Genomic DNA, 26,098 nt, shown 5'->3' with positions numbered 1-26,098 from the left:
ATCCTCTTCCACACCAACATTTAATGAGTTCTTTCCTGATCCAAAGCACATCCTTTCACCTTTCATCCTTCCAAGTTTCATGGTAATCGGTTCAGTTGTTTTAGTGTAATCCTGCTTACAAACAAACCAACCAACAAATCATCAGACAGGGGTTAAAACATAACCTCCTTAGGTAATAAACGTTTAATAGAAGAAGAAAAAGCTAAACTGGCAGTTAGAGTTCAATAAAGGCAGTTTTAAATTTAACCTTAATATCACAGGAGAACAAAATTGCATTATTTTGATGTGATTCTTTGTCCCAATGCTTTCACCCCTGTCCATTTGTTTGTTGGTTGGTTTGTTTGTAAGCAAAATCATTTAAAATATTTGTGTACAAATTACCACGACATCTTTAACATTGCGAGATATGTTGTTCAACATTTGAACTGATTCATGGGTCTCGATGAGATAAATCAGGCGTTTGTAGGAAACTCTTGTTATGAGTGTGTGAGATTTGGTGAAGCTTGAATTACGGGGACTAGTGGTAAGTGCCTCGGTAAGCGCTCTACTGAGTGACATTCTAGTTTCCCTTTGGTTCATCCCAGTCGATATCAGATTTTGTTCTGGTGATTCTACTCGTGTAACTGGTTTCCAGACACAACCTACAGCAATCGCGTATTGTTATACTCCAAAATGAAGTAGATATCCTCACTTTGTCGCATTTTGGCATGTTCAGATTGCTCGCTCACAGGGGGACCAAGAGTCACATGAACAAACTAATAACGTGTGTTTTTACAGTTTTATTTTAGTTTCTTTAGTTTGAAGTGATGTTTAATGGTGATTAAAAAAAACAGGGAAGAGGCCGTCAAGCATAGACAACCAAGAGGTCACACAGTTCAAAGGGTGGTGGGGGGGTTGTTGATAACTCAGAACATCTTTATATATGTGTGAAGTGTGCTGGCGTGTCCCACACGCACGCATGCTAGCACAGAAACCGCAAAGTTCTCTCCCTCCCACCTTAACCGCAGGCCTCGCTCTCCATCTCGCTCCGCAGGGGCACAGAGCCTGACCACAGACATCAGACTGATTGCTCACCGTGGTCGAGTGGTCTGTCCGCATTCCCACCCTGATTCCCCATGTGCAGAAAACCCAACAACGGAAAGCAGCGGTTTGAGAGTGTCTGGGGGTTTGCGGACAGCAGAGTGTGTCCACCGTGTCTCTTCTGAATCTATCCTCCTCTCATCTCCTCGCCGGCCCTGCTTCATACCCCTGCAGCAACATGGGAACAGTCGAGCACAGACTCAAAACTAGCATGCATGGAATGTTTTGGACTAGAGGCCAGAGGCTGTAAAAAAGGAAGAGGGCACTTGAGTACGTAGAAGCGTGCATCTGCTGGGATGAGTGCAACCTTCCCTCTCTGCTGTGTGACGGGTTGTGGCAGGCCGGTAGATGATGAAGTGATGGAGATGTTAGGAGGCCACAGCCATTGTGATGCTGGGTGGCTGTTACTCTGGAACTGCCATCTGCTGAAAAGGTCAGTTGCTAGGGGATGATTCTCGTGGACCGTGTCTGCTTCCCAGCTGCCATCCACACACCCACACGTACTGGCCTCGGTACGCGCACAAACTCACACACACATATGTGCACACACGCACACTCGTGATCTTTTCATTGTTTCCTAGAAATCTGAATTGAATTTGATTAAATTTGACCATTGGACTGACCACTATAATCCACTTGGTAGTTTTCTGTAACTCAAGGTGAGGTTTAGTTGATTATAATTATTTATGCAATATGTGTGTGACCAGACTGTAAATGCATATCTTATTACATAATAGCCCTGTGGTCACTTAATGGCACCACACAACTGCTTCTGATTATCATATGAGCGGTGTGAGGCTGTTCCCATCATAACAGTGCCCTAATTAATTGGAACCTGGCCGCTGATCAAACTCTAGTATTACAATGAAATGTCGGGGCAGCGCGGAAATCAAATCTGTGTCGTGTGCCAGATCCAAGCCGCGACGCATTGTCCGTAGCAACCACTGCGAGCAGCCTATCCTTCATTGCGGCGACCTTAACCCAATTTTAAATTCTTTATCATACGCCCTTCAAATTAAGGCCGGCTCCACCCAACGGGCAAAAATGTTTCCACAATTTAACAGGAATTTTAATATGAAGCTGCTGTGCCTTCATTATGCCATATCATCTTCTCTGCGTGTTCTCCAGTGATTGACCACATGGCTGCATTATTGTCTGGAGAACAATGTGGGCTAGTGAAAACCGTTTCCTTTCTTGAGCTAAAGTCATGAACACCCTTGCAAAAGATTGTTCTATTAACTTTTTTCCTCCAGTTGTTTGGCTCCTGAAGTTAGAGCTCCTGGAAAGAGCACATAATGGTCCAATGAAGTCTTGCTGATGAAATGAGGAATAGATCTATCCTGAAAGGAAATAGACCACATAGCAGTTAGTAAGCCCGCGGACCAAAGTGAGTTTTTTTAGCTTATAAAGGAGATACTGCTGCAAAAATGTTGTACTATCAATCTGATGAAGTGATGTTTTGATGATGAGCAATTTACAACTGTGTGTCAATATGTTAGTGTCAATGTGTTAACCCTAACCCTAACCCTAGCCCTAGCCCTAGCCCTAGTCCAAAAATAGGACTCAACTGTTTACTTGTGTGCCATCTCCATCCTTTTTCTATCCTCCCTTTCAAACTTTCCTATTCTCTGTCCCTTTCCTCCCTCCTCATGCCCTCACCTCCAGCCCGGGGCTTCTCCATGGGCCCTCCATAGACACTGACTTTTGTGTAGCAGTTGTTTTTGTTTGTGCCCTTCTTACCACGGCTGCCTGCTCACCGCCTGGCAGCCCCGTGTGTCAAAGGTGGCTGCAGCAGAACAGACTGTGGGAACAGCCGGTTAGCCTCCGCTGGTCCCCTGCTCCCCAACCAGAGGGGTAACCATCAATCCAGCACTCCCCCTGCCCTGCACACACACACACACACACACACACACTGGAGCACAAACACACAAATGCCCAACCAAACACACACTCACACACAAAAAGCCTTCAACGCTCACACCGTCTCCCAATAATCCTCGGAAGCAATTTCATCTCGACTCGGGTGGCGGCCCATTGTCGCCAGCCCCTTCAATCTTTCCTTATTAACTCTCGCTTTGTCCCGCATCCGAGCTTCTGGACTCATCTCTCCTACATTCCGATCGGTGCCGCTCCCAGCACTCCCAGGCAACCTCCATTCGCTAATCCCACTGCCTCCCCCACCAGCCGCCCCACCCCAAGGAACTCTTACTGCTTCTTTTTTTTCCAACCTGCCGATCACCTACTTACAGAGTAAGGTAGGGGCATTAACTCCATGGGTTTTCTGAAGGCAGAGTGTGAAGGCGGGTTGGGTGAAGGAGGAGGCGGCCACAAAGTGACTCCAGCCCAGACAATTAGAACAATGAGCCGGGCCTGTAGGGGGCTAACTCGCTGCGTCACGCCTGGACGGTGGGGTATTTTGTCAGTTTAATGAATTGTCCGTCAGGCCAGGGCCACATCGCAGGCTGCGCAGGGAGAGGCCAGCAGGGACCCAGACACTAAGTCGGTATTTATTACACTGCCTTTGTCACTAATTGAGCTAATTATCACTGACTCCTCAGCACTCCCACAGGCAGCACCCCCTCCACTCACTCTCTCCACCGACTCTCCCACCTCACTCTCACGCCTGCGATTTGAACCCTGCCTTCCCTCCTCTTTTTGAAATTGTCAGCCACTTTCTCTGTCTTTTGTTTCTTTCCATGATTCCATGATTGCGCATAATTTTTCTGTCAAGCCTGGGTTGTGGTTTGCTTTCACTGTCCCTAGGCCTGACTGTTTTCTCTATTTATTACAATGTACAATATCAAATTCTAATTTTATAAACCAACCATACGAAGTACAACGTGCAGTGAAATGCTTTCTATGACTCTCCTTGACATGAAGATAAGATAAGATCAAAAGATAAAAAGAAGAATTTACTATTTTGCTGAGAAAATATAGTATGAGGAAGAAAGGAAGATGTATAGACAAAACAAAACAAAACAACAAAAAAATAAATATATATATATATATATACACACACAGGGAGCCATCGTGTTTTAGCATGTGGTCGCCCATGTCCTCCTGTGATAAGAGACAGATTATTAGTTCTGTAGAGATTAGAGGTGTTATTCTGTGATCAATATAAACTCAAGGTCTCATATCTCTTTTTTCACAGGCTGACCACCTCATCGGTCGCCCTCATTTGCAGTATTTTGGTTCAATTTGCTCTAATTTGTTATTTGGATTCTTTCGATCTCTTGATCTCTCTGCTCAGTTTGTCACTTAACCTCTAATTTTATGGCGCAGCCCCTCGTCCTCCTCATCACTGTCCTTGGTGCTACTGTACGTCACCCGGTCTGCCCTCGCAGCTACAACTCTGCGGCTCTGTTAATTGGACTTCTGGGCTGCAGGGTGTGCGTTGGTGGCCTCACTGCATCTCCACTGCGTTCTGTCTGGATGACCCCGACTGCTCCTGTTCTGCGGTGGGCCCGAGAGAAAGTGCGAAGCTTTCCAAACTCCCGTGGTCGGTCAGGTTGCCAGGGGTCCGAGGGGGAGGGCGCATTCTTTTTTCTTCACATTATTTCTTTATTTCTTTCCGACATTAAACAAATGAAGCAAAAACATTCAATGCAGTAAAATCCTGTATAAAATAAGGTATGTGGCTGGATAAGCTGGGGCCGTCTCTGTGGTTGTGGGAGCACAGATGCAGGGATGTTTTGTGAGCCGGGGGAAAGAGGCTGCTTTGGTGGTGGTAATAGGATTAAGCAGAGGACACCCAGGGATAGGCTTATATGTTCACTTTGTTGGTTGTCAAAACTATCTCAAACACAAACCACAACAGGCATAATAGCATCTTTTGACACATTCAGGAGGGCAACTTAATTGAAAATATAGACTTTATTGTTCTATCATACAATACAAAACCAGCTGGCACCTAAATCTTTTGATTAAAATCTAAAAAAAAAAAAAGTCTTCTCTTACATTTCTCTATAAAAGTATAAAAAAATCCCCAGAAATAAATATTTCATATTTACAGTGATAAAAAGGTAAATATTCAGTGCATGACCAAACACAAGGGTTTTTACAGGAAACAAGCAAAAAAAGTGATAATGTTCTGTTTCTAGTAAGAGTCGGATTTGTGTCAGCTACATTACACCAAAACAGAAAAAGGCATGAGATCCAAACATCTCCTGACTCGACGCTAATGATAGAATATTCTCCAGCCACTGACATGTGCATAAATCATACAGCAACACTTACAAGAGATGTCATTATAAATATATTCATATATTTTAATATTTACAGTATTTTGGTTCTCTTAGCTGATATACAGTATGATTTCTTCTGCACAGGCTCCTTCAAAATAAAAGGATTTAACTGAGACGTGGCCTGACGTAATACACATTTTCCTACTAACTGGACTAGCTCATTAACTAAGAATTTATTTGTATTATTTTTATGTACATTTTTATGTTGGCTCCTCGGTTTTGCCCCACTACATGCAGTGATATTCAGTGTATTGATAATACATTCAAATGAATTTGCCTCTCTCAGTTTCTTGTTTTACGTGGCAGGCACCGGTCCAAGTCGTGCAACATCAGGACCATCCTGTGCGAAGTCAGAGTGGCAAGTTATGGTTGAGGTGTTGTTTAACTCAAGAGAAATCTTAATAAAAAAAATTCTAAGTGGTTCGGCTGCATCCAGAACCGAATTACACAATTTGGGAACAGAGAGTACATCGCTGGAGATTAACTTCATATGAAAACAAAAAACTTCAGCAGAAGAAAACAAAACATAGATTTGTTTTTCTTTTTAAATAACTTCCCACTGTTTTGAGGTCTCCACCAGTTTATGAGAGAATGTATGTGGCTCTTGTTCCACAAAAACCATCTGTGAGACTTTGTGTCCAGTTTCCTCCCTCAGCAGGGGAGAGGAGGTTTGTGGTACCTGGTTACAGGTGCAACCTCATCCTCATCACTATGTCCCTTATCTTCTGTTTCTATTTGTGCACTACAGTGCAAACACTCAAGAGATGTGGATGATTTCCCTTCTACATGGAGAGTTGTAGTGTTTAAATACCTTTATGCTTAAGAGCAAGCACATGTTCTCCCACTGTGACCTGTTGTATTTGTGCTTTTCTCCATCTCCTCCCTCTTAAAAACTACTGATTGCGTTTTTGTGCCAAAGTTTTCCCTGTAATAGTTCACCAACCTGGAAGCTTCTCTAGCTTCTACCTAACATCTCCAACCACCTGCCTGCTAGTCGCTGTCTCAACCAAATACCTGTTTTGCAAAGACCTTCTTCTTTGCCCTTCATATATGCCTGAATATTCACTTGGTTTTCCACCTGTCATCATAGACACTGGTGAAACGTTCGTGTGCTGGTGCAGTTCAAGCAGCTGACATGGCAGCACCAGTGGAAGGTGCAGTTGCAACGCTCAGTCACAGTCTCAGTCCGGGTCTTAAACCCACGTCCGCAGCACAGCAGCTCACACCCATCCAGGCCCGGAGATGAGCTGTTGCATGTTCTACCAGAGGTTCCCAAAGTGCCAGTTTTGCCATTGTGGGAGCAGAAGTTTGGTGATTTCTCAAAATAGACCAGGTCCATGGCAGAGGGGGGTTTGTGAGCTGGGTTTTCAGGTTCCAGGTGGCGGGGGTCAGCTCGATGAGAGGCTCGATTGCTTCCCTTGTTGGCGTAAATGACTCTGGACGCTCCATCAAAGCGGTCTTTAAGGAAGTCCCCCACTGTGCGGAAGCTGGGCAGGCGCATCCAACAGGTACGTACGGTGCAGGAGCCTGACATGCCATGGCACTTACACTCCTGACGCATCTCCGAAGACACAGTCTGCACAGAGGAAGAACAAAGGCTACTGATGAGATCGCACACATAGTGGAAATCACAAACACTTTTGGGAATTCTGACAAAACAAACAAAACATGGCAGGTTGGAGTATCAAATCCTTACCATTCTTCCAGCTTCGTTATTGTGTAGGTTGGTGAGGTAGCGCAGATCTCTGCCCCTCTCGCTGGAGTCCACGAACTCCTGACTGAACATCCTGCCAAAGTCCACATTGTCACTGCAGCCCCCCCAGTGCCAGTCCGGCCCTCCAGGACCTCGGCGGCGGTAATCGCATGTGCACGATTCAATTGCTCCTTCTGAGCATGAGCGAGCCACAGCATGGGTCACCCCTGCGCTGGTAATTGCGAATACAAATGCTGTCTCTCGGCAACCTGAAGAAACAATATCACGACTTACCATTAGAATTGATCTAACCTTTTTCGCCCAAAATTGGAAAATATTTAGCAAACAAAACCTTTAAAATGCACAAAAGTGAATTATATTGCATCCTGCCCTAAATTGTCCAATATCGCCTGGTGAGAAAGACAAGAAAGTCTTACCACGATTGAGGATTTTGCCAAAAACTGCCGGGCTTTGGGTGGTCGGGCAGTTCCAGCGCCGGTTGCGGAACTGCCACTTGCACTCCTTTATGGCGGTGTGCAGCCCAGCGGCGATGGCATGCAAGATGCCAGGATTCTGGCGAATCAGCCGTCGCTGGCGACGACTCAGCAGGGCCAGGCTTGGATCCAGGACCAACTGCACGTTCTTGGAATTGGTGAGGAGGTTGGATGAGGAGGCCACATTGACAATACCCCTGGCACAAGACAAGGACAAGGACAATGAAGAGTGAAGGAGTGAAGGAGCTGGCAGTGTGTGCATGTAGCTCTCTCTGTGACCTTCTAAACTCTCAAACTGAAGTGTCTTGGCATCTCACGTGCCTTTTTAAAATTACTGTTTTCATTATGTACTACAATAACAAACAGTGACACATGCTGTTCCAAGACCATGAGGAGACAGTGAGTCTGAGACAAAATGCAGGTTTCTGGCTTGGCAAATAACATGAAACTGAAATATTTTCACCTCTGGCTGCATTAAAATCACTTGACACGGGTATAGCTCGAGTTTCCTCTCAATTAAACCAGAATGTTTATTTCTAATTATTATAATATTAAGTATCAGTCATGCACTCATCAGGACACAGTTAGAGTGCTCACTTCTCCACGGGTTCATATCTGTATTTTCCTGTTAAATATCACTTGTTAATTTCTTGGTTATGAACCAAAAGCAGAAAACAAGTGAACTAAACTCTTCTGCACATTGACCACGAATCTACAGATTTGTCCACACATGGTATACAGTATGATTTCTTCTGCACTGGCTCCTTCAAAATAAAAGGTTTTATCTGAGACTTGGTGGCTTTTTGTAGCCTGGCCTGGCATAATACACTTTTCAAACTTGGACAAACTCATTAACAAAAAAATATGTTTCGTTATTTCAATGTTCAAATGTGTCCAGTCAGTCAAAATGTCACCAAACAGTTGGCTATTCAATAAAAGAGGCATGCTGGAAATTAAAAATCCTCTTTGCCAAAAAACTTAAAAAGAGTAGCATGTAAAAATATTGATCACCACTCAATCAACAACTCAGTTTGTGTTATAAAATATTATATTATAAGTGTCCAAACCTGTGCTCCTTTAACTTTTTACAAATGTTGGATCACTGGCTCTCTTCTCTGTGATCGAACAGTTCTAGTGTTTCCGTTCACAGGCTGTTTAATTTTCCACTTAACTCGTTGGCATTTCTCTGTGAGATTTCTGTGTCAACATTTAATGGCTGTCTCCTGTTAAGCATTATTATCCGGAAAAGCGTGCGAGTCTTGGGCCTGTTGAGAGGACTGACCCAGGCAGGCAGTTGTGTGGTGAGTGCTTGGAAGATTAATAATGATCTCGGATTTTTTGGGGTGTTTTCCCTCATTCCTCATTCCCATTCTTTTCCTTTTCTTTTCTCTCTCTCTCTCTCTCTCTCTCTCTCTCTCTCTCTCTCTCTCTCTCTCTCTCTCTCTCTCTCTCTCTCTCTCTCTCTCTCTCTCTAGCTGTTTTCTTGGATTTCAGCTGAATCTTGAAATATTTGAACAGGGACGCTGTGCGCAAAATGCTGCCCATCTGATGGCACCGCAAAAACGACAAAAACTTTGTTGAAATCATTACCTCAACAAACCCAGCCCACAGTTTATGGATGTTTAAACAAGCAAGACAATAATCCCACTGAAGCAAAACTACACAGATCGGATTTTGGTTTTGTTTTCTCGTACAAAATATTGTGCAACTGGCTGGTTGTAGTTTCAGGTCGCAGTATATGGACAGAGGAATGCAGGCTACAGTATTAGATCAACACGAGCATGGCTGAAACCTCGTATTCCTTTCAGCTGGGCTATGAAATAAATCCATATTTAATTTGTCCCACATTGGATTGAAAAATGTCTTGTGTTCAAACCACATTGTCCAAATGACGGGGAGGCGGAGGGGTGGGGGAATCACACCAACCACAAAAAAAAAAGGTAAAACTGTAATTACACTTTTAGAAATTTTGTTATGTTATTGTCAAATAGAGTCAGCTGCAATCTCATATAAATGATGCCAAAATATAAAAAATTTAAAAAAAAGAAGTTGAATAATTTATAGCTGTGCTCGTGGAGTAATTTGGAAATGAAATCCCACAAGATCATGTGGTGGCTCTTTTTTTCAGAGGCTGAACAGAAGTTGTGAGCGGTGCCAAAACTAGCACATTATTCCAAGCGCGCAGCAATAAAGGAGCCTGTTCATATGGTCTTCCCCATCTCCAGCCAGCGTTTAACTGGAGATTTCTATGGCAGCATGCTGACATGTGAATGAATACATCATCATCATATCTATCTATATATATATAGGCTCCTGCAGGCCTCCGAGTGCCGCTGAACTCACCACCACCGGCCGCTGTTGTTCACGGCCCCTGTGCCTGAGAGCGAAGACACCAGCAGGATGCAAGCGGCTTTCACCCCCAGCAGCAGCGCCAGACTCCTCATCGTGTCTTCAGGAGGAAAATATCAACAATCAGCAACGACACTCAGGCACAATTACGCAAAAATTAAAAAAAAACATTAAATAAACCGTCAGCTTAAAAACAAGAACAATTAAAAATAGACATTTAGGTTGTTTTTAAATTGCATAAACTCACTTGCTTATTTCTAATAATGTAAGTGTTGCGTGATTAAAATGACCGAAGGTGGATGAATACTCACCACAGAGTCCAGTGAGAGGGCTTGAGAGGTGAGACAAGCAGACAGCCCCTATGATTGGCTTGAATGGATGTTAAGTGGAGACAGGTTGCTAAATGATGTGAAGTGTCCGGGCAGGATGCTCCCGCTCCTGCTGATCCTGCTGCTGCTGCTGCTGCTGCAGTCCTCCTCCTCTTCTTCACTCTGTCTCTCTCAGTGATGCTCTGCGCGGCGCATTGAACGCGTGGGACAGTCCCGAAGACTTGATCCCCTCGGTGACTGATAGGCAACACATTCTTCTCTTATTGAGCGCTACGAGGGGAATAAAAAAGGGATTTGCTGCTCTCATCTCCCTCTGTTTTTTTTCGGAGCCCTTTCAATAGGATTGGAGGGAGGGATAGTTAATGCTCTTCATAGGGCGCACAATGAATAAGGAAACACAACTGGGCAGAAAAGAGAAAGGAAGAGAAAAAAAAAAAACGAGGGCAATCCACAGTGTTGCGCATATTAGGCTACTGGTGGAATCTCACGGTCATCTCATCACAGAATCGATTCCATGCAAATGTGTGCGGCGGCTGAGAGTAGTTTCCCCCCTCTTGCTTCCATGCACATCCAGTCCTGCGTGCGTAAAGCAGAAGTGCCCCGGGAGCAGTGATGTGTTGGTGCAGATGCTGCTGTGGGTGCGCCCGGGGTTTGGTGCTCCGCCGCTGCTCAAAGTTGGTGTCACGGTGCAATACAGTTACAGAGGAATATGAGCCATCTAAAACTGGCCTTTTTTACCCGGTGGTTGGAATAGCCCACTCCCTAACCGCATCTCCTCCTCCTTTCTGCTAACGCGCTCTGAAAATGTGCAGTGACTAATAGCTTCTCTTTTCCGTTTGAGACTGATCCTACTGACTACACACTTTTTTAAAAACATTATTTGACTTATCATATCTCTAATGTTGTTAATACTTATGTATTATATTGTGCCTTTGTGACTGTGTCTCTATATATTCAGATACAAATTTGCAGGGGCCCAATAAACAAAACTATTATCACCAGTCTTTACAGACCAAGACGCGCGCGCGCACACGCACAACAACTCTTGAATGCAGAAATTAACCACAATAAGCTCTCAGTTGTCCTATAACTCACACATGCCTGCTGGGCTAGAATTTTTTTTTTTTCTGAAACGCGGGAGAGATTAAATACGGTCTCCAATCAGAAGTTTGATGTATGATGAGCAGGAAAAGATGGGGGACGAGTCAGAATAAAAACCATTCCAAACATCTGGCCTGCAGACCTCCCTCGACGCACATGTAGCCCAGTGTAATCACAGCTTGAGCCACTTTGCGGCATCTCCATCTATAAGCCCCAGACTAGGAGAGCAGTGTGCGTAAATGTCCCCAAAACTCCTCCATGTTGGTTCTCGGGTGAAATGTTTCATTATGTGACATTTATCTGCTAATTTGCATGTCCCACATTAGTCACTGCAGCGGTTTGCACGTTAAATAATCTCCCTCCCCCTTCCTCGCCATCTCTCTCGCTTTCCCTGATGACAGTAAAAGGAAGTGGGCTTTTGTAAAAAAAAAAAAAAGAGGCTTTAATGACAGCCGCCCTACGTTTATACTCCAGTCTTATATGAAGGTGCTCAAACGGGCTTCCTGGAGCAGTCATGCGACACCGAGCAGATTAAAGCCTCAATCCGGATAAAGGGGGCCTTTTATATACAAATCAACTTCAAATCACTTTTTAAGCCACTTAGATATACACGCCAAGCCAGAATGCTAATGCACTTTTCATTGCTGCAGCTTAGGGAATGGAAGGAGATTAGATGAATTGGTGTCACTGTGCGAACCGTGTTTGAGGGGGGTTTTAACTTAATTTTATGAAAGTAACCCACATTCTGCTTATCGGTCCCAACAGCAGCGCCTGTCATTGTTGGAGATTTGTTCGAGAAATCCCAATTAATTCGTTGGATAATAAACATTGTTACTGATGACCTGTGGATTCAGTAGCTGCGCATATTGCGCGTATTAACTGAGATCAATATGCTGATTGATTTGATGCGGAGCTGCCACATCCTCATCAACGTCCGTGCAGAAAGGCCTGAGCATCTGGTTCCACAGGCCTGGTCGTTACCGAGCATGACAAACGAATTTAAATATAGGCCATAATTAATATAATCACTTTTATTATGCGTAAAAGTCATTAAAACTCAATTCCCGTAACGCAGCATACTCATTTTAACGAATCCACAACTGTAACTTGCAAATAGTTTTCGTGGGAGAGTGTGACACCACAATTTGATTAATAATCACACAAAAATCCTGTCTCTCCCCTGATTTATGAATAGAATTTTATACCCTGAAATAAAGACTTTGGCGTGACAAAGTGAAGTTGTTTCAAACACAACAATGAAGAACAGCCGCTGTGGTGGAGGTGGGAGGATGGAGGGGAGGAAGGAGGGGAGGGGGGGACCACATGACTTAAAAAACAGTATTGTTGCAGGGTCTGTTAGCGGAGCCGCCTGCCTGCTGCTGCCTCCCTGTCGTACAGTGGAACCGGCCGCTCTACCCTCCCCCCATTCATCATTAAACTCACCCCTCTATGAACAAAAATCTTCTGTTGACTTTCCATATTTCATTTTGCGGAGCGTTTCTTTTGTTCTTGGTCCCCAAAGATCTATGCCACACAGTCTACAGCCGCCCACCCAAACAACACAAATCAGCATTAAAAACATTTAGGTATTAGTGTCTTATTAATATTTTGCAGTATTTTAAATTAACCACAGAAGCTGAGACACGATGTGTGAACGGTTATGGAAAGTGGTGCCCGTGCGTAAAAGTTTGGAGACGTCTTTTTACGCATGGACCAGCGACCACGTTTAGAAAATAATAAAACGATCAACTGTTGATCCGCCTTTGATATTGGCCAATATTTTGCTAACAGTCGCCTGTGGAGGCATCTCCTCCCCTCCCCTCTGTCTCTCCCCCCTCCCGTTTACTCTCGCCCCCGAGCTCCTCTGTTCTCCGTCTTCACTCTTCGGTCGTTTGGCGGTGCATCGATAATACTCCACTCGTCTTCTTCTTGCCCCCATATATTCTTTTCCGGTCCAGGACTTCATCACGAGTGGTTTAATGTCACGTCTCGAAAGACGCTTAACAAAATGGAGCTATCAAACAAACTCCGTTGGGACCAGTTCTTGATTTTGGCAGCAGCACTTATGTCACCTGCATTAACGTAAGTGCACTTGAGAGCGCCCAGGAGAGCTGGTGGTACATGCGGGGGTCCGGCTTCGTGGATTTCGGAGTTAGTGAAGTTTACTGTGATGTGTGATTTAAACCAACATTTTACAGGTTCAGTTGAGAAGTGAAACATCTGCCATCTGGGATTCAATGTTTGCTGATTTTGTTGCCTTTGACAAGTTCGAACTGTGCCATACAGAATTCATCCTGAGTCCCACTGTTGTTATTTCTCCTGAACATGTATTTGTCTATTTACTTTCTGCTTTTGGGACTGCTCGGCTGAATGATCTGTTTAGCATTATATTTTTTCCAGATTCAAGCAACATCAGTAGACACACAAATACGTGTGCAAATGATTAACACGTTTTATTGCCAAGTGTATCCAGCAAATCCCTTGGAGGCGAGATTGATCCAACGAGATTTGTCGCATATCCTTCTTAAATCAGAACTGGTTTTTCAGATTTTCTTAACTTTCCAAATCTCCACACATTGCTGTGGATTTGACTGATGAACTCCTGACCACCCCTGACTATCCATCAACCACCTCTCCCTCCCTCTCTCTCTGCAGGGTGCTGTGTAATGATATCCTCAGCCTGAAGGTGGCAGGAGATCCAGTGCTAACCCCCAACTCCGTGTGCCTGAGGCTGGCAGGCCTCAGTAAGCGTCAGATGCGGATGTGTGTGCGGAGTCCCGACGTGACAGCCTCCGCGCTGCAGGGCATCCAGGTGGCCATCCACGAGTGTCAGCACCAGTTCAGGGACCAACGGTGGAACTGCTCCTCGTTGGAGGGCCTCGGCAAGGTGCCCCACCACAACACCATCCTCAACAGGGGTGAGAGTCCTAGGAAAGCTAATGGTGGTCAAAATGTTACCTGGGGTTTGTGAAGTAAATGTTCATCCTAGTGTAGAGAGTAAATATTATATTACGCATGACATTTACGCACAGTCTCTGGACGATTTTAGAGCTACTTTGTTGACCATTTTCAACTCCTGCTCCCAGGTTACCGCGAGAGTGCCTTCTCCCTGGCCTTACTGGCAGCGGGTGTGGCTCACTCTGTGGCCACGGCCTGCAGCATGGGCAAGCTGCGGGGGTGCGGCTGCGAGGCCAAGCGTCGCCAGGACGATGACAAGATCCGACTGAAACTCACACAGCTGCAGCTGCAGACCCTGCAGAAGGGCGGGGTAGGCATCGGCATGACACGGTCATTACCCCTGGAGTTAAACGGTCGCCATGGTGAACTGCCCGCTAACCTGCGCTCCACCCACCCCTCCGCCCTGCTCAAGCCTTTACCAGATGAGCTGAGCCCCATGCAGGAGACCTGGGAGTGGGGGGGCTGCAGCCATGACGTCCGCTTTGGGGAACGGTTCTCCAGAGACTGGCTGGACTCCAGCGGGTCTCCAAGAGATATCCACGCTCGCATGAGGATACATAACAACCGGGTGGGAAGACAGGTGAATGATGTGCTTATCTACAGTGTACTCAGCGCTCCTCAGAAAGCAGACTCACTGTTCACTGGCATTTATAATCAAAAACGTCATTTCTTTTTTTGCTGACATCACTTACCTTTCTCCACACAGACAGTGAATGACAACATGAAGAGGAAGTGCAAATGTCATGGCACATCCGGGAGCTGTCAGTTTAAGACCTGCTGGCACGTGTCTCCAGAGTTCCGGCTTGTGGGTTCTCTACTCAAGGAAAAGTTCCTGTCTGCCATTTTCGTCAACTCGCAGAACAAGAACAATGGGGTTTTCAACCCTCGAACAGGAAACGGCGCCGGCAGGAGCACGGGGGGACTCAATGGAGGCCACCGCCGCAGCATGTCCAGAGAGCTGGTGTACTTTGAGAAGTCTCCTGACTTCTGTGAGCGTGATGCATCTGTGGACTCCCCTGGTACACAAGGACGCATCTGCAACAAGACCAGCTACAACACAGACAGCTGCAGCTCACTGTGCTGCGGCCGCGGACACAACATCTTGAAACAGACACGCAGCGAACGCTGCAACTGCAGATTTCACTGGTGCTGCTACGTGTTGTGCGAGGAGTGTCGGCTCACGGACTGGGTCAACGTGTGCAAGTAGATTCAAGTTCACTCTGCAGTCCCAGCTGCCTTTGTCCATCCAGGACTCAAGACTGTGAGCCTGTCCCTTGGCCCACTCCTGTTGTTCGAGTGTTTGTTTTGCTCTTTGTGTAACTCTCCCAGAGAATCTGTTTACCCCCTACTCCCCCACCTCTCCTTTTTTCACTCCATCATCTGGGATCTATTTTCTCTTTGTAGCCGCTGTTATTCTGAAAATGCCAAGTCAGAGATTGAAGAGGTGATTCATGACATTTGTCTTGTTTAGACGCTGCCCTCTCAGCCATGAAAACCGCCTCTACGCCATCTTTTCTATCCCACAAAACAAAAACGAGCAACAGCAAAAAAAGTGTTTCTGTTATAGCATCACACTTAATCATCTCTTTGAACAATAGCTGTGTATTTTACTGCGTATATGTATATTTGTAAATTTGTTATTAATATTAATATTATTATGGTGTTGGGGCCGGTCTTTTTGGTTCTTGTTAATGACAGGTTGATGCTGGCTCAGGATTGTGAGCCTGTGCTGTTGTAGAAACAGTCTCACTGCAGAATATATCTTATGTTACTCGACAATATTCTGACCTGAAGCTCAGACAGAGGAGTCAGTCTCCAAATCTGCCTAGAGTAGAGTTTTATGAAGGCAAAATAGAGTAGAGTGGGTTTTTGTGATGTTTGAAGCACTGATACTTGTGATAGTTCTCACAGAAGCAACAAGACGGAAAGCACATGCATGCCTTTTCTAAGCTTATCGAAGCTTGATTACCTGTAAGACTCAAGATGAGATGACACCACATGCGTTCTTGGAGACAGATGGAGGCCTCTAATCTCTTAACGCTGAATAAACTAATCGTTTACATTTATTTATATCATTGTATTATAGTTATTACTTCACAAGAGCGATCACTAGTCCTGTTTTTATGAATTCATGTCAATATAATGATATAAATATGCTTCGTGGCATAACTGTGATATGTCACTTTGCTATGAAATCATGACTGAGACCCTGTTGCTCTGTGCCTGCTTTTGTCTGTTTCATCAGTTCAAGCACTCCTTAGATTCTTCCCACATGTAGTACATGTCAAAGTGAGAGATGGACTTGCTTTAGTCCTGCACCAGTGCTGAGGGTTGTGTGTATGTTTGAGTGTGCGTCTGTTGCTGTGTAAATGGGGGGTAACCTCTACGCACTGCAGATTTGGGAGGTGAGAGCCTATTTTATGGCCACTTCATGCTGAGAGAAGGACTTTTTATGGCCGCAGGATATTGTTTCCTTAAAGTATGACTTTTATTACTGGAGAGAAGCATCAAGAGAGCAGAGAGTGGGGGTGACTATACCAGTCTTTGCTGCGTGAGTATCGGAGGGGATCATCTGTCCAGAGTTCATAGCCGAGGAAGGTACTCGCTGAACCACGTGCGGTTGGGACGCTCAGTCCCTGTTACCTGGGAGACAGACTGCACAAACATAAACACACATGGCTTCACATACAGAGACACTCGCATGTAGAAATGCTGGCACTGATGCACAATCAAAAACATGCATGCTGGTGTGTACACATGAACTGTCAGAACTCCTGGTGACCCAAGTGATTTGCACTCTCATTCTAGTCACACAGCAAAGCGCTAATGTCAGCACCTGGCTGGATTTATGATGGCAGCATTCCTAGATATCTTAGATGATCCAAACTGTCTCCATGCGCGGCCTACTGGGAAAACCTCTCCTGCTATATAGGATTTAATACCAATTAAATCCTGTTTGTATGGACTAAGGTAAATATCCCTTGACTCCTGAGGAATGGCAGTGCCAGTGGCTGAATCAACTGTTCTGTCTGTTTGGTATTTAGCGAAGGAATAAAAAGGAGACAGTGACTGGTGGGGAATAATAAGGACTGGATTTCTGGTTATCATTTCACCCTCCAGCTGCTGCAAAAGGGAATTTCCTGTCACTCTGTGACATGTGTGAGACAGAGGTTGGTGGACAGCCTGGGATTGCTTTCTCTCTCCCAAGCTCTCCGCACTCTTTTCCTCCCTTTCCCATTCTCCCCCTCATCGCTGCAGACACAGACACATGCATAGCAACACATTGACTGCCCCCCGAGTAATGACAACCAGACTAGGCTGAAATTAAAGAGAGGGAGGCAGAGAGAGGAAGTTAGGAGAGATAAAAGTTACCCACTTTGATTGACAGGATGATTATATGTATAAAGTAAGGCGATTTAGTGTGTTTAGTTGGCTATAAAGATGGAGAGATAGATCATCGCTGTACATAGAGCAGGGATGCCAGAGCAAAGGACAACTGGGGTATGGAGGAGGGGGTGAATAAAGTGTACTCTGTATAAATACATGCCTCAAAACATCTGCTTCTCAACTCCCCTTTCATTTTTGATGTGGGACAGGCAGAGAAGGAGAGCGGGAGAGAAAACACAAGGAGCCAGCTACCCAGAACATCAAAGCCCCTGCCCTCAACGCGCAGGCCCTCATTAGTTCAGCTAGCAGAACCAGCGAGACTTGTGATTGTGTTTGCTGGGGTGCACGCTGGCAGACACTTCAGAGGAAAGGCTCCTTTAAGTCATAACTCCCCACCCCACCTCTCCTGCCACCACCCGAGCCCGCTGTAACCCTCGCGAAACTCCCCGCGCACACAAACTCGGCAAGCTCCCCCACCATCCACTCCACCCCGTAATCTGGTCTGCAGCTGCAAACATCTGCTCCCCTCTTTATTTCCCCGGCCTTCACCACTGAATTGATAAAAACATCCATTACTGGACCACTGGCTGGCTGACACGCAATAGAGAGGAAGAGGGAGATAAATGTTGGATTCACCTATGACTGTGGGGCTGTAGGTCACAGGTGTGTGTTCTCGTAACAATGGTCGATGCTCATATGTCAGGATGGACGATATGGCCACAAACAAAATCGTAATATCCAGCGATAGCAATGTTTATCATATTCAATGTCACATTATTATTTATTTCAAGTTTAAAGACATATTTTTACTTCTGAGCGAAGGTTGTGGTTTTAAAATCTTTATGGGCAGAGAAGGACAAACACCTGATTAAAAGAAAACATTTTACAAATCTGAGATAAATCAATTGTGTTATACCTCCTCACTGTGCTTGTACAATGCATAAACATTATATGGATCATGGACATTATATCCTCCATTCATTATCTTTACAGTTTTATCCTTCGAGGGTCACCATTGGGTTGGCTGGATCCTGACACTGGCCGAGAGGCAGGGTACACGGCAGAAAATTACAGGGCCATTTTATTGAGACAACCAACCTATGGTCAATCTAGAGTCTCCAATCAGCCTTACCCCAATCTGCATGTCTTTGGACTGTGGGAAGAAGCCAGAGTCCCTGGAAAAAACCCACACAGAAACGGGAAGAGCAAGCAAACCCAGCCCAAAAACCAACACCTTGGAGGGAGGTGACGTTCCTTCCTGATTCCTCAATGTAAGAGCACATTAATGTAAAGCATCACCTTTAGAAAATACATTAAATCTTAAAGCATCCCTACCCAAGGTCAGTAACCTGCTACAATATTAATTCAACTTGTGTTTTCTTGCCTCCTGTCACCTCATTATCAGTGACACAAAGACGGGCCGCTGCCAGGAAGTATCACTCAGCATCCTATTACAGCGAGTCATTTACTTATTCATCAGGATGATTCCGGTTTCAATTATTCAAGCAAGTTTGCCTGAAGACTCACAGTTACATTTCATATCGGTTTAGGCGTTGGGCCTCTGTAACGGCAAGTAAACATTTAAACACTAGAGCTGTTTCAACTGTATTTCAACATCATAGTGAGTCTCAAATATCTGGAAGCCCAATTCACCAGTCGAGTCAGAACTATGAGATAGTAAATCATTGTTTTGTTAGTTAGTCATTATTTTGAGATACAAAGTCGTAATAATGACATACTAAGTTATTATTTTAAGTCATTATTTTGAGTTAATGGGTTATTGTGTTGAGAAACCAACTCATTATTTTGAGATACAAAGTAATTCTTTTGTGTTATTTTGTGTTAGTAAGTCGTTATTTTAAATTAGTTAGTCATTATTTTGAGATATTAAATCATTATTTTGAGATACTAAATCATTATTTTGAGTCAGTAAGTCATTATTTTGAGAAACTATATTATCATTTTGAAATACTAAGATATTATTAGCAGGAAGCTTTTCATTATAATGCCGTACAGGAATGATTTTTGTAAACAAAGAGGCAGAAATGGACTTCCATACTATCCAGCTTGATGCTGCAGTTAAAGGAAATGTTTGATAAGGAGACAGTTAGATGACAGTGGTCCTGCAGCAGATATCAAGTCATTATACTGAGATACTAAGTTATCTTTAGGAGAAAGGTTTGCATTATAGTGTCTTACAGGATTTATATTAACAAAGAGGCAGGTAAATAAAATGTTTAATAAGGAGACAGTGGTCCTGCAGCAGATAGCAGGTCATTATACTGAGATACTGGTGTATAGATACATCTGTTAACACTAAGTGTTTATTAAGAGAAAGTTTTTCATTATAATGTCTAACAGGATTTATATTTGAACAAAGAGGCAGTTAAATTAAATGTTTGATAATGAAGCAGTTGAATGTCGGTGGTCCTGCAGCAGACATCAAGCCATAAAACTGAGATACTAAGTTTTTATGAGGAGAAATGTTTTAATTATAATGTTGTATAATATTATAATGTTGCTCATGATGCCAGTATTGATGTCAGAGGTCCTGCAGCAGAGATCAAGTCATTACACTGAGATACTAAGTTATTATTAGGAGTAATTTTTTTATTATAATGTTGATATTATAATGTTGCTCGTGATCACAGTATTGATGCCAGTATTGATGCCAGTATTGATGACAGTATTGATGACAGTGGTCCTGCAGCAGATATCAGGTCATTAAACTGAGATACTAAGTTATTATTAGGAGAACTGTTTTAATTATAATGTTAATATTATAATGTTGCTCATGATGTCAGTATTGATGACAGTATTGATGTCAGTGGTCCTGCAGCAGATATCAAGTCATTACACTGAGATACTAAGTTATTATTAGGAGAACTGTTTTAATTATAATGTTTTAATTATAATGTTGCACATGATGACAGTATTGATGACAGTATTGATGACAGTATTGATGACAGTGGTCCTGCACCAGCGCCTCTGGCCTCTTCGATCATCCTGGAAGACGGACGCGAGCTCTCGCGAGAACACGCCGTCTCCCCGCAGCGCTGTGTCATCGCGAGACTTCACCGCAGTCCCCTGCCTGACTCCAGCTGGTCGCGCTGCTTCCTGCCGCGGACGGGTGAGTGTGAATAATGGTGTGAAAGGGTCCAGAGGACGTGTAACGGGAGCTAACGGTGACCGCGGCGGAGTCAGCGCTGTTTAAACGGCGCGTGACGCTTCCTGGTAAATTGGCGGTCGACGACAAGAGGCCGACTGGTGCCGCTCGTCGTGACCGCACGGGGGAGGGGGGGATTACGGGAACACCAATTGACCCGGAGGGATTTTTTTTCCCGCAACACCGAAGACACCACTTAATGTGTTTGCTGGGTGTAGTTATGTCATCGAGCCGTGATTTGCCGCATTTCCATCCCCGGGCTGTGCAGCAGGAGCCGTCCTGACAGGTGTACACGGCCGCTGCAGCTGTGACGGGCTAAAGCTAACAGCTACACTGCGTTTGATACCGAATGAATGGGCACCGAGTTAATCAGTGAGCTCGACCCACTGGGATGTTCAGTTTGACAGAGAAACGTGTCCCAGAGAAGAGAGTGATGCTCAGCCTGCCCCGCAATGAACCCTGGTGCTGCCTCTCCTCTTTCAGACCAGCCACTCACACAGTGTGTGTGTGTGTGTGTGTGTGTGTGTGTGTGTGTGTGTGTGTGTGTGTGTGTGTGTGTGTGTGTGTGTGTGTGTGTGTGTGTGTGTGTGTGTGTGTGTGAGCACAAGTTGCCTGCAGAGTTGGCCTGTTAAAGAGCCCACAGCAGGCTGGACCACAGACAAGTGCTCCCAGGCTGTGTGCACAAACACACCCTCGGCAGCTGAGGTTACGTGTCACATAATGTGATATGAATTGATTGCTACACCGGTGTTTATTCGGCTGCCAGCAAACAGCATATAAAAGGTGGTTACCCTGCACCACTTGAAAGCTGATCCACATAACAGAGATCCAGTGCGGCGGGCTGTTTCCCCCAGTGAGCTGTCAGTGTAGAGCAGCAGCCTTCAAGGCAGGTCAGCGGCCTGCCGAGGTGTGAAGTCTGCCTTTTGCTGGCTGCTCCTCTGAGGTGGCTCAAAGCCATAATGAGGCTGCGATGTTGAGGGCTGCCTTTGAAGAGCTACTGCATCTCAATGTGTGTTTCCTTCTCTGTGTGTGGTTTTGTCGACTTGGCTGCTGTACGGAAAGTGGTCCTTTCAGCTCGCTGTTCTCACAGTTCTGTTGCAGTTGGGTTGAGAGCCGCCAGTCGTCATGGGGAACATCTTCGGGAACCTGCTGAAGAGCCTGATAGGCAAGAAGGAGATGAGGATTCTCATGGTGGGGCTGGACGCCGCCGGGAAAACCACCATCCTCTACAAGCTGAAGCTCGGGGAGATCGTCACCACCATCCCCACTATCGGTGCGTCAGGAAACAAATATGTGCTGATGGCTTTAGAGAATTCAATAAAATGTTATTGTATAGTGCCAAATCACAACATATATTATGTCAAGGCACTTTACATAGTAAGGTCAAGACTTACTTGTAAAAATGAATAGAGAAACCCAACAGTTCCCACAACAAGCAAGCATTTGGTGACTGTAGAGAGGAAAAAACTCTTTAACAGGAACAAACCTGTAGCAGAACCCGACTCATTGTAGGCGGCCATGTGCCTGGATCGGATGGGGGGGGACTGAGAAAAATGGGGGAGAGAGGAGAGATGAGAGGGGGAGACCAGGAACAGTTGTGAAAGATACAAAATTTGCCTCTTGAGTTAATCCAACTTAATATCTTTAACTTTTTTTTACAGGTTTCAATGTAGAGACGGTGGAGTACAAGAACATTAGCTTCACCGTGTGGGATGTTGGTGGCCAGGACAAGATCCGTCCCCTGTGGAGGCACTACTTTCAGAACACCCAGGGTGAGCCACTCCAGCAGCCTTTCACACAATGCACCGGTCGGCCATGTTTTACAAGGCCTCTCCAGTCCTGTGGCAGATCCTGCAGCACACACTCTCGCCCCCAGCACCTGAGGACACAGCTGACTAATGCTTTGGATGAAGTCATTTGCACACAGCCTCCAACTCTTTCAAATTACCCTCATCTTAGTCATGTTAAAAGCCTTGACGATGAAAAATCTTGATTAAGCAATGTGTTTTGATGGTTTTGTAACTTGTAAAAAAGATCCTTCCACCAGCTTCTGATCTCTCCCCCCAGGTTTGATCTTTGTGGTGGACAGCAACGACCGTGAGCGGGTGAATGAAGCTCGGGAGGAGCTGATGCGGATGCTGGCGGAGGACGAGCTGCGGGATGCCGTTCTTCTCGTCTTTGCAAACAAACAGGTAAAGTCTTCTTTGCATCCCTGCCTGTGCATTCTCTGCCACTTCGCACCTGCTTCATCACCGCCTGTCGATTGACGTTCTCTACCCCGTGATTTCAGGACCTACCTAACGCCATGAACGCTGCAGAGATCACAGACAAGCTGGGCCTGCACTCCCTACGCCACCGCAACTGGTACATTCAGGCCACCTGCGCCACCAGTGGTGACGGCCTCTACGAGGGCTTGGACTGGCTGGCCAATCAGCTGAAGAACAAAAAGTGAAGGGTTCAAGTCAGTAAGAGTGGGGAAAGGGCCTGGGTGCCAACTCCAGGTAGTGGTTATAGTGGATCCATTGTGTTTACATGGAGAGGCAATGCAGACAAGTTCCCAGGGGGTGACTCTCAATGGCTTTCTCCCCCCAAAATAATTCGATTTTATTTCTTTGCTTTGATTCATTTCATTTGTTTGGATCTGCGGTGAGATCTGCGGTGAGCGTTTTTAATTATTTAGAAACCAATGGTGTGGAAGTTGACCTAAATGACTTACACTCTATAAGCTGAATACATGAATATCAGGATGTTATAGTATAATATTACTGTGAAGGCGTATATGTATTTCCCATACTTTGCAGTCTATGGCCTTTGAGCTTCTATTAATTTCAATTTGTTCAGAAAATGTGATGAATCTAGACTCATGATGGCAGAGCAACCTTCCCTCAAATACTTGATGTAATCTAGGATTGTCATAATTTCCTAAATTTCTCTCGGGATCAATAAAGTATCTATATCTATCTATCTATTTATCTATCTATACAATATAGTGGGAGTACCATTATTATCTCAGACATATTATCGGAGTCACATTATCATTTTCCGTCCAAACAGATCGCCCATCACCGAATTTATATTTTAAATTTAATTCCTCAAAACTAAATCTGCTAACATACTGGATAGTCTTAAGCAAATTTGTATTTATATTTATATATTTGTCAACTATTTATTTATTCACACGTTTATTTATTGAAATCCATAATTTGTTCTCTCCCTTTATTGCAATGTGCATTTAATGGTAAGGCAGCTGGTTAAAAAACAGAAAAGAAAAAGAAGCCTCCGTATCCAATGTATAATACTGCTTCCCAATGTGCATGGAGATATCCCAGTATTGGCTCGTGGGCTTGTAAGAGCTGTGAACTGCTGCAGGCCGCTGCTGTAAATAAAGATTTGTTCTTAAATCCAACTTGCTGGGCTCAGTGAGGGTTAAAACAGTTTGTCTGGCGTCAGCTAGGTGCGACAGCCGAGCTGATACAGATGACAGGACAGGCGCACTGTGCCAGCTCTGTGGCTTAGGGGGGAAAATTGCTGCTATTGGCCTGCAAGCAATTGGCAGAGTGATGCAGCAGAGCATGTGATTGGCAATATTAGAGAGCTTACATGGTTTTCGAATGTGTCTTTTTTTAAAAGTCGGTTTGTGCAAGCAGCGACACTATATCTGTCAGAAGAAGTCACATTGCTTGTCACCCTGAGTTATTCATCTCTAATTGGCGTGACATCATACGTGTTTCTTGTGTTGAACTGTGGACCACGTTGCACAAAATAACTCTGGATGCATTATTGTTGTACAAAATGTAACGTCTGATTTATTTATTTTTATTTTTCATTTGTATTTCTGGATGGAGTATTTATTTATTTATTTGGGATCAAAAGGCAAAGTGTTGACTTTATTGTTGTTTTTAATTAATTTGCTAACTAGATCACAGTCGTCTTTTTGAGTGTTCACAAATCACATCATTTAACACTAATAGGAGAGAGGGGTGATAGTAATAATCCTGCATCATAAGGCATGTTAATACTGTACAAGATCTGTAATAAAAGTGAATTATAATAGCCTGTTTCCTCAGACTATATTTGTTAGTCTAAATTACTGCTGCTGGTTGGAACAACGCTGTACTGATAAATGTTATGGATTTCGTGTAAAGTTTACCAAACAACCTTCTAATATGCAAAAGCATGCTTTTCTATGTCAACGCAACTGTATATATGTTTATGTAACAAGAAAAGTATATCATGGTATTCGCGGTCAAATTGAAAGTGCTGTTGATACACCCTGTAGATATTGGGTTCAGTGTGTTGGCAGATGTGTTTAAATGACAGCAGCTTGTGTGTGTGACGTGCCCTCTAGTTGGTGTGTAAATTGTTTTATGTGGCCTTATATTGCCAGTGGTTCATTTCTCTTTGATAACAGGTTTGTATGTAGGAATGTCCAAACATTCAAGTATCTCACCTACACGATCTGTAACACTCATGCGCCCGCGGTACAGTTGTGGCTGAACGTCTATTGGCAAATTTTAACTTTAAGAAAAACCAGACTGCACAACATTCCAGCTGATAATGTATGTTCACAAAGGAACAAAACTGAAAATGAATTTCAATCCACTCAGTGGAATCTGATCAAGTGGAGGAAAATATAAACAACACAAACTGGTGCAAAAGTGTTGAATGAGTTGATGATTTCTGGCACTTCACCGATCAGTCAATAAAAAGACCAAAATACAAATTTGCTTTGCTTTACTTGTTTTTTTACCATATTTATTTACTCTTTGCCATTTTACACCTGGGTTATGATTTGACTCCTCAGTGGAGGCCATCTAGCTAAAGATTGTTTATTTGTTTGAAAGCAATATAAAACAAAAACTGCTAAATGGATTTCCACAAAACATGGCGAAAGGATGGGATACAGGCCGTGGAAAAATTCTGATAAAGGGGAAATCCAGGAATTTTTATCACACTTAACATTGTGAGATAAGGCGTCTGCTGCAACTTTGTTATTTTCTCTTGGAATAATTATTGGATTTGGATGAAAAGAATCAGGCAAATTTAGGTGGTTGGTATCAACAATTGTGTAAATACACATCTAGTGGATTGAAATGTGGTCTCAGAAGGGGCCTGTTGGGCCTTAGCAGAGGTGTGAACTCTAGTGGCATTCTTCTCTATTCATTGAGATATCTGCCCTTTCCCTGCCCCTTTGTAACAGTTTCTAAACCCTCTACTTGTTTTAAAATAACAAAATACTCTACTTTGAATATTAATTTGTCTGATCTACACAGTGAAAGTCAAACATTTGGATA

General features: G+C 44.2%; 3 protein-coding genes across 4 annotated transcripts; 2 read left to right on the top strand and 1 right to left on the bottom strand.

Moving 5' to 3' along the window:
* Positions 1-4,997: 4,997 nt before the first annotated feature.
* Positions 4,998-9,958, bottom strand: wnt1 (wingless-type MMTV integration site family, member 1). Its single transcript, XM_035158217.2, has 4 exons — positions 9,858-9,958; positions 7,458-7,711; positions 7,024-7,289; positions 4,998-6,903 (listed from the first exon to the last, which is right to left on the bottom strand). The coding sequence occupies exons 1-4, from the start codon at positions 9,956-9,958 to the stop codon at positions 6,412-6,414; spliced, it is 1,113 nt and encodes a 370-aa protein (XP_035014108.1). The 3' UTR covers positions 4,998-6,411.
* Positions 9,959-13,189: 3,231 nt separating this feature from the next.
* On the top strand, positions 13,190-16,419 carry wnt10b (wingless-type MMTV integration site family, member 10b). Its single transcript, XM_035159443.1, has 4 exons — positions 13,190-13,375; positions 13,949-14,211; positions 14,380-14,831; positions 14,958-16,419. The coding sequence occupies exons 1-4, from the start codon at positions 13,302-13,304 to the stop codon at positions 15,456-15,458; spliced, it is 1,290 nt and encodes a 429-aa protein (XP_035015334.1). The 5' UTR covers positions 13,190-13,301; the 3' UTR covers positions 15,459-16,419.
* Positions 16,420-20,689: 4,270 nt separating this feature from the next.
* arf3a (ADP-ribosylation factor 3a) lies at positions 20,690-25,527 on the top strand. Of its 2 annotated transcripts, none has more exons than XM_035160193.2 (5): positions 20,690-20,768; positions 21,895-22,077; positions 22,466-22,576; positions 22,872-22,996; positions 23,095-25,527. In XM_035160193.2, exons 2-5 carry the CDS (start codon positions 21,930-21,932, stop codon positions 23,254-23,256), a joined length of 546 nt encoding a protein of 181 aa, XP_035016084.1. In that variant the 5' UTR covers positions 20,690-20,768; positions 21,895-21,929; the 3' UTR covers positions 23,257-25,527. The 2 variants fall into 2 exon arrangements, with proteins under 2 accessions (XP_035016084.1, XP_035016085.1); XM_035160194.2 differs by having other exon boundaries at positions 20,719-20,768; positions 21,867-22,077.
* Positions 25,528-26,098: the final 571 nt, after the last annotated feature.

The sequence above is a fragment of the Hippoglossus stenolepis genome, chromosome 6 (assembly GCF_022539355.2).
Source record: "Hippoglossus stenolepis isolate QCI-W04-F060 chromosome 6, HSTE1.2, whole genome shotgun sequence".
NCBI classification, from domain to species: domain Eukaryota; kingdom Metazoa; phylum Chordata; class Actinopteri; order Pleuronectiformes; family Pleuronectidae; genus Hippoglossus; species Hippoglossus stenolepis.
Note: the sequence above shows the minus strand (reverse complement) of the source record. Positions and strands in the feature narration are given on the sequence as shown.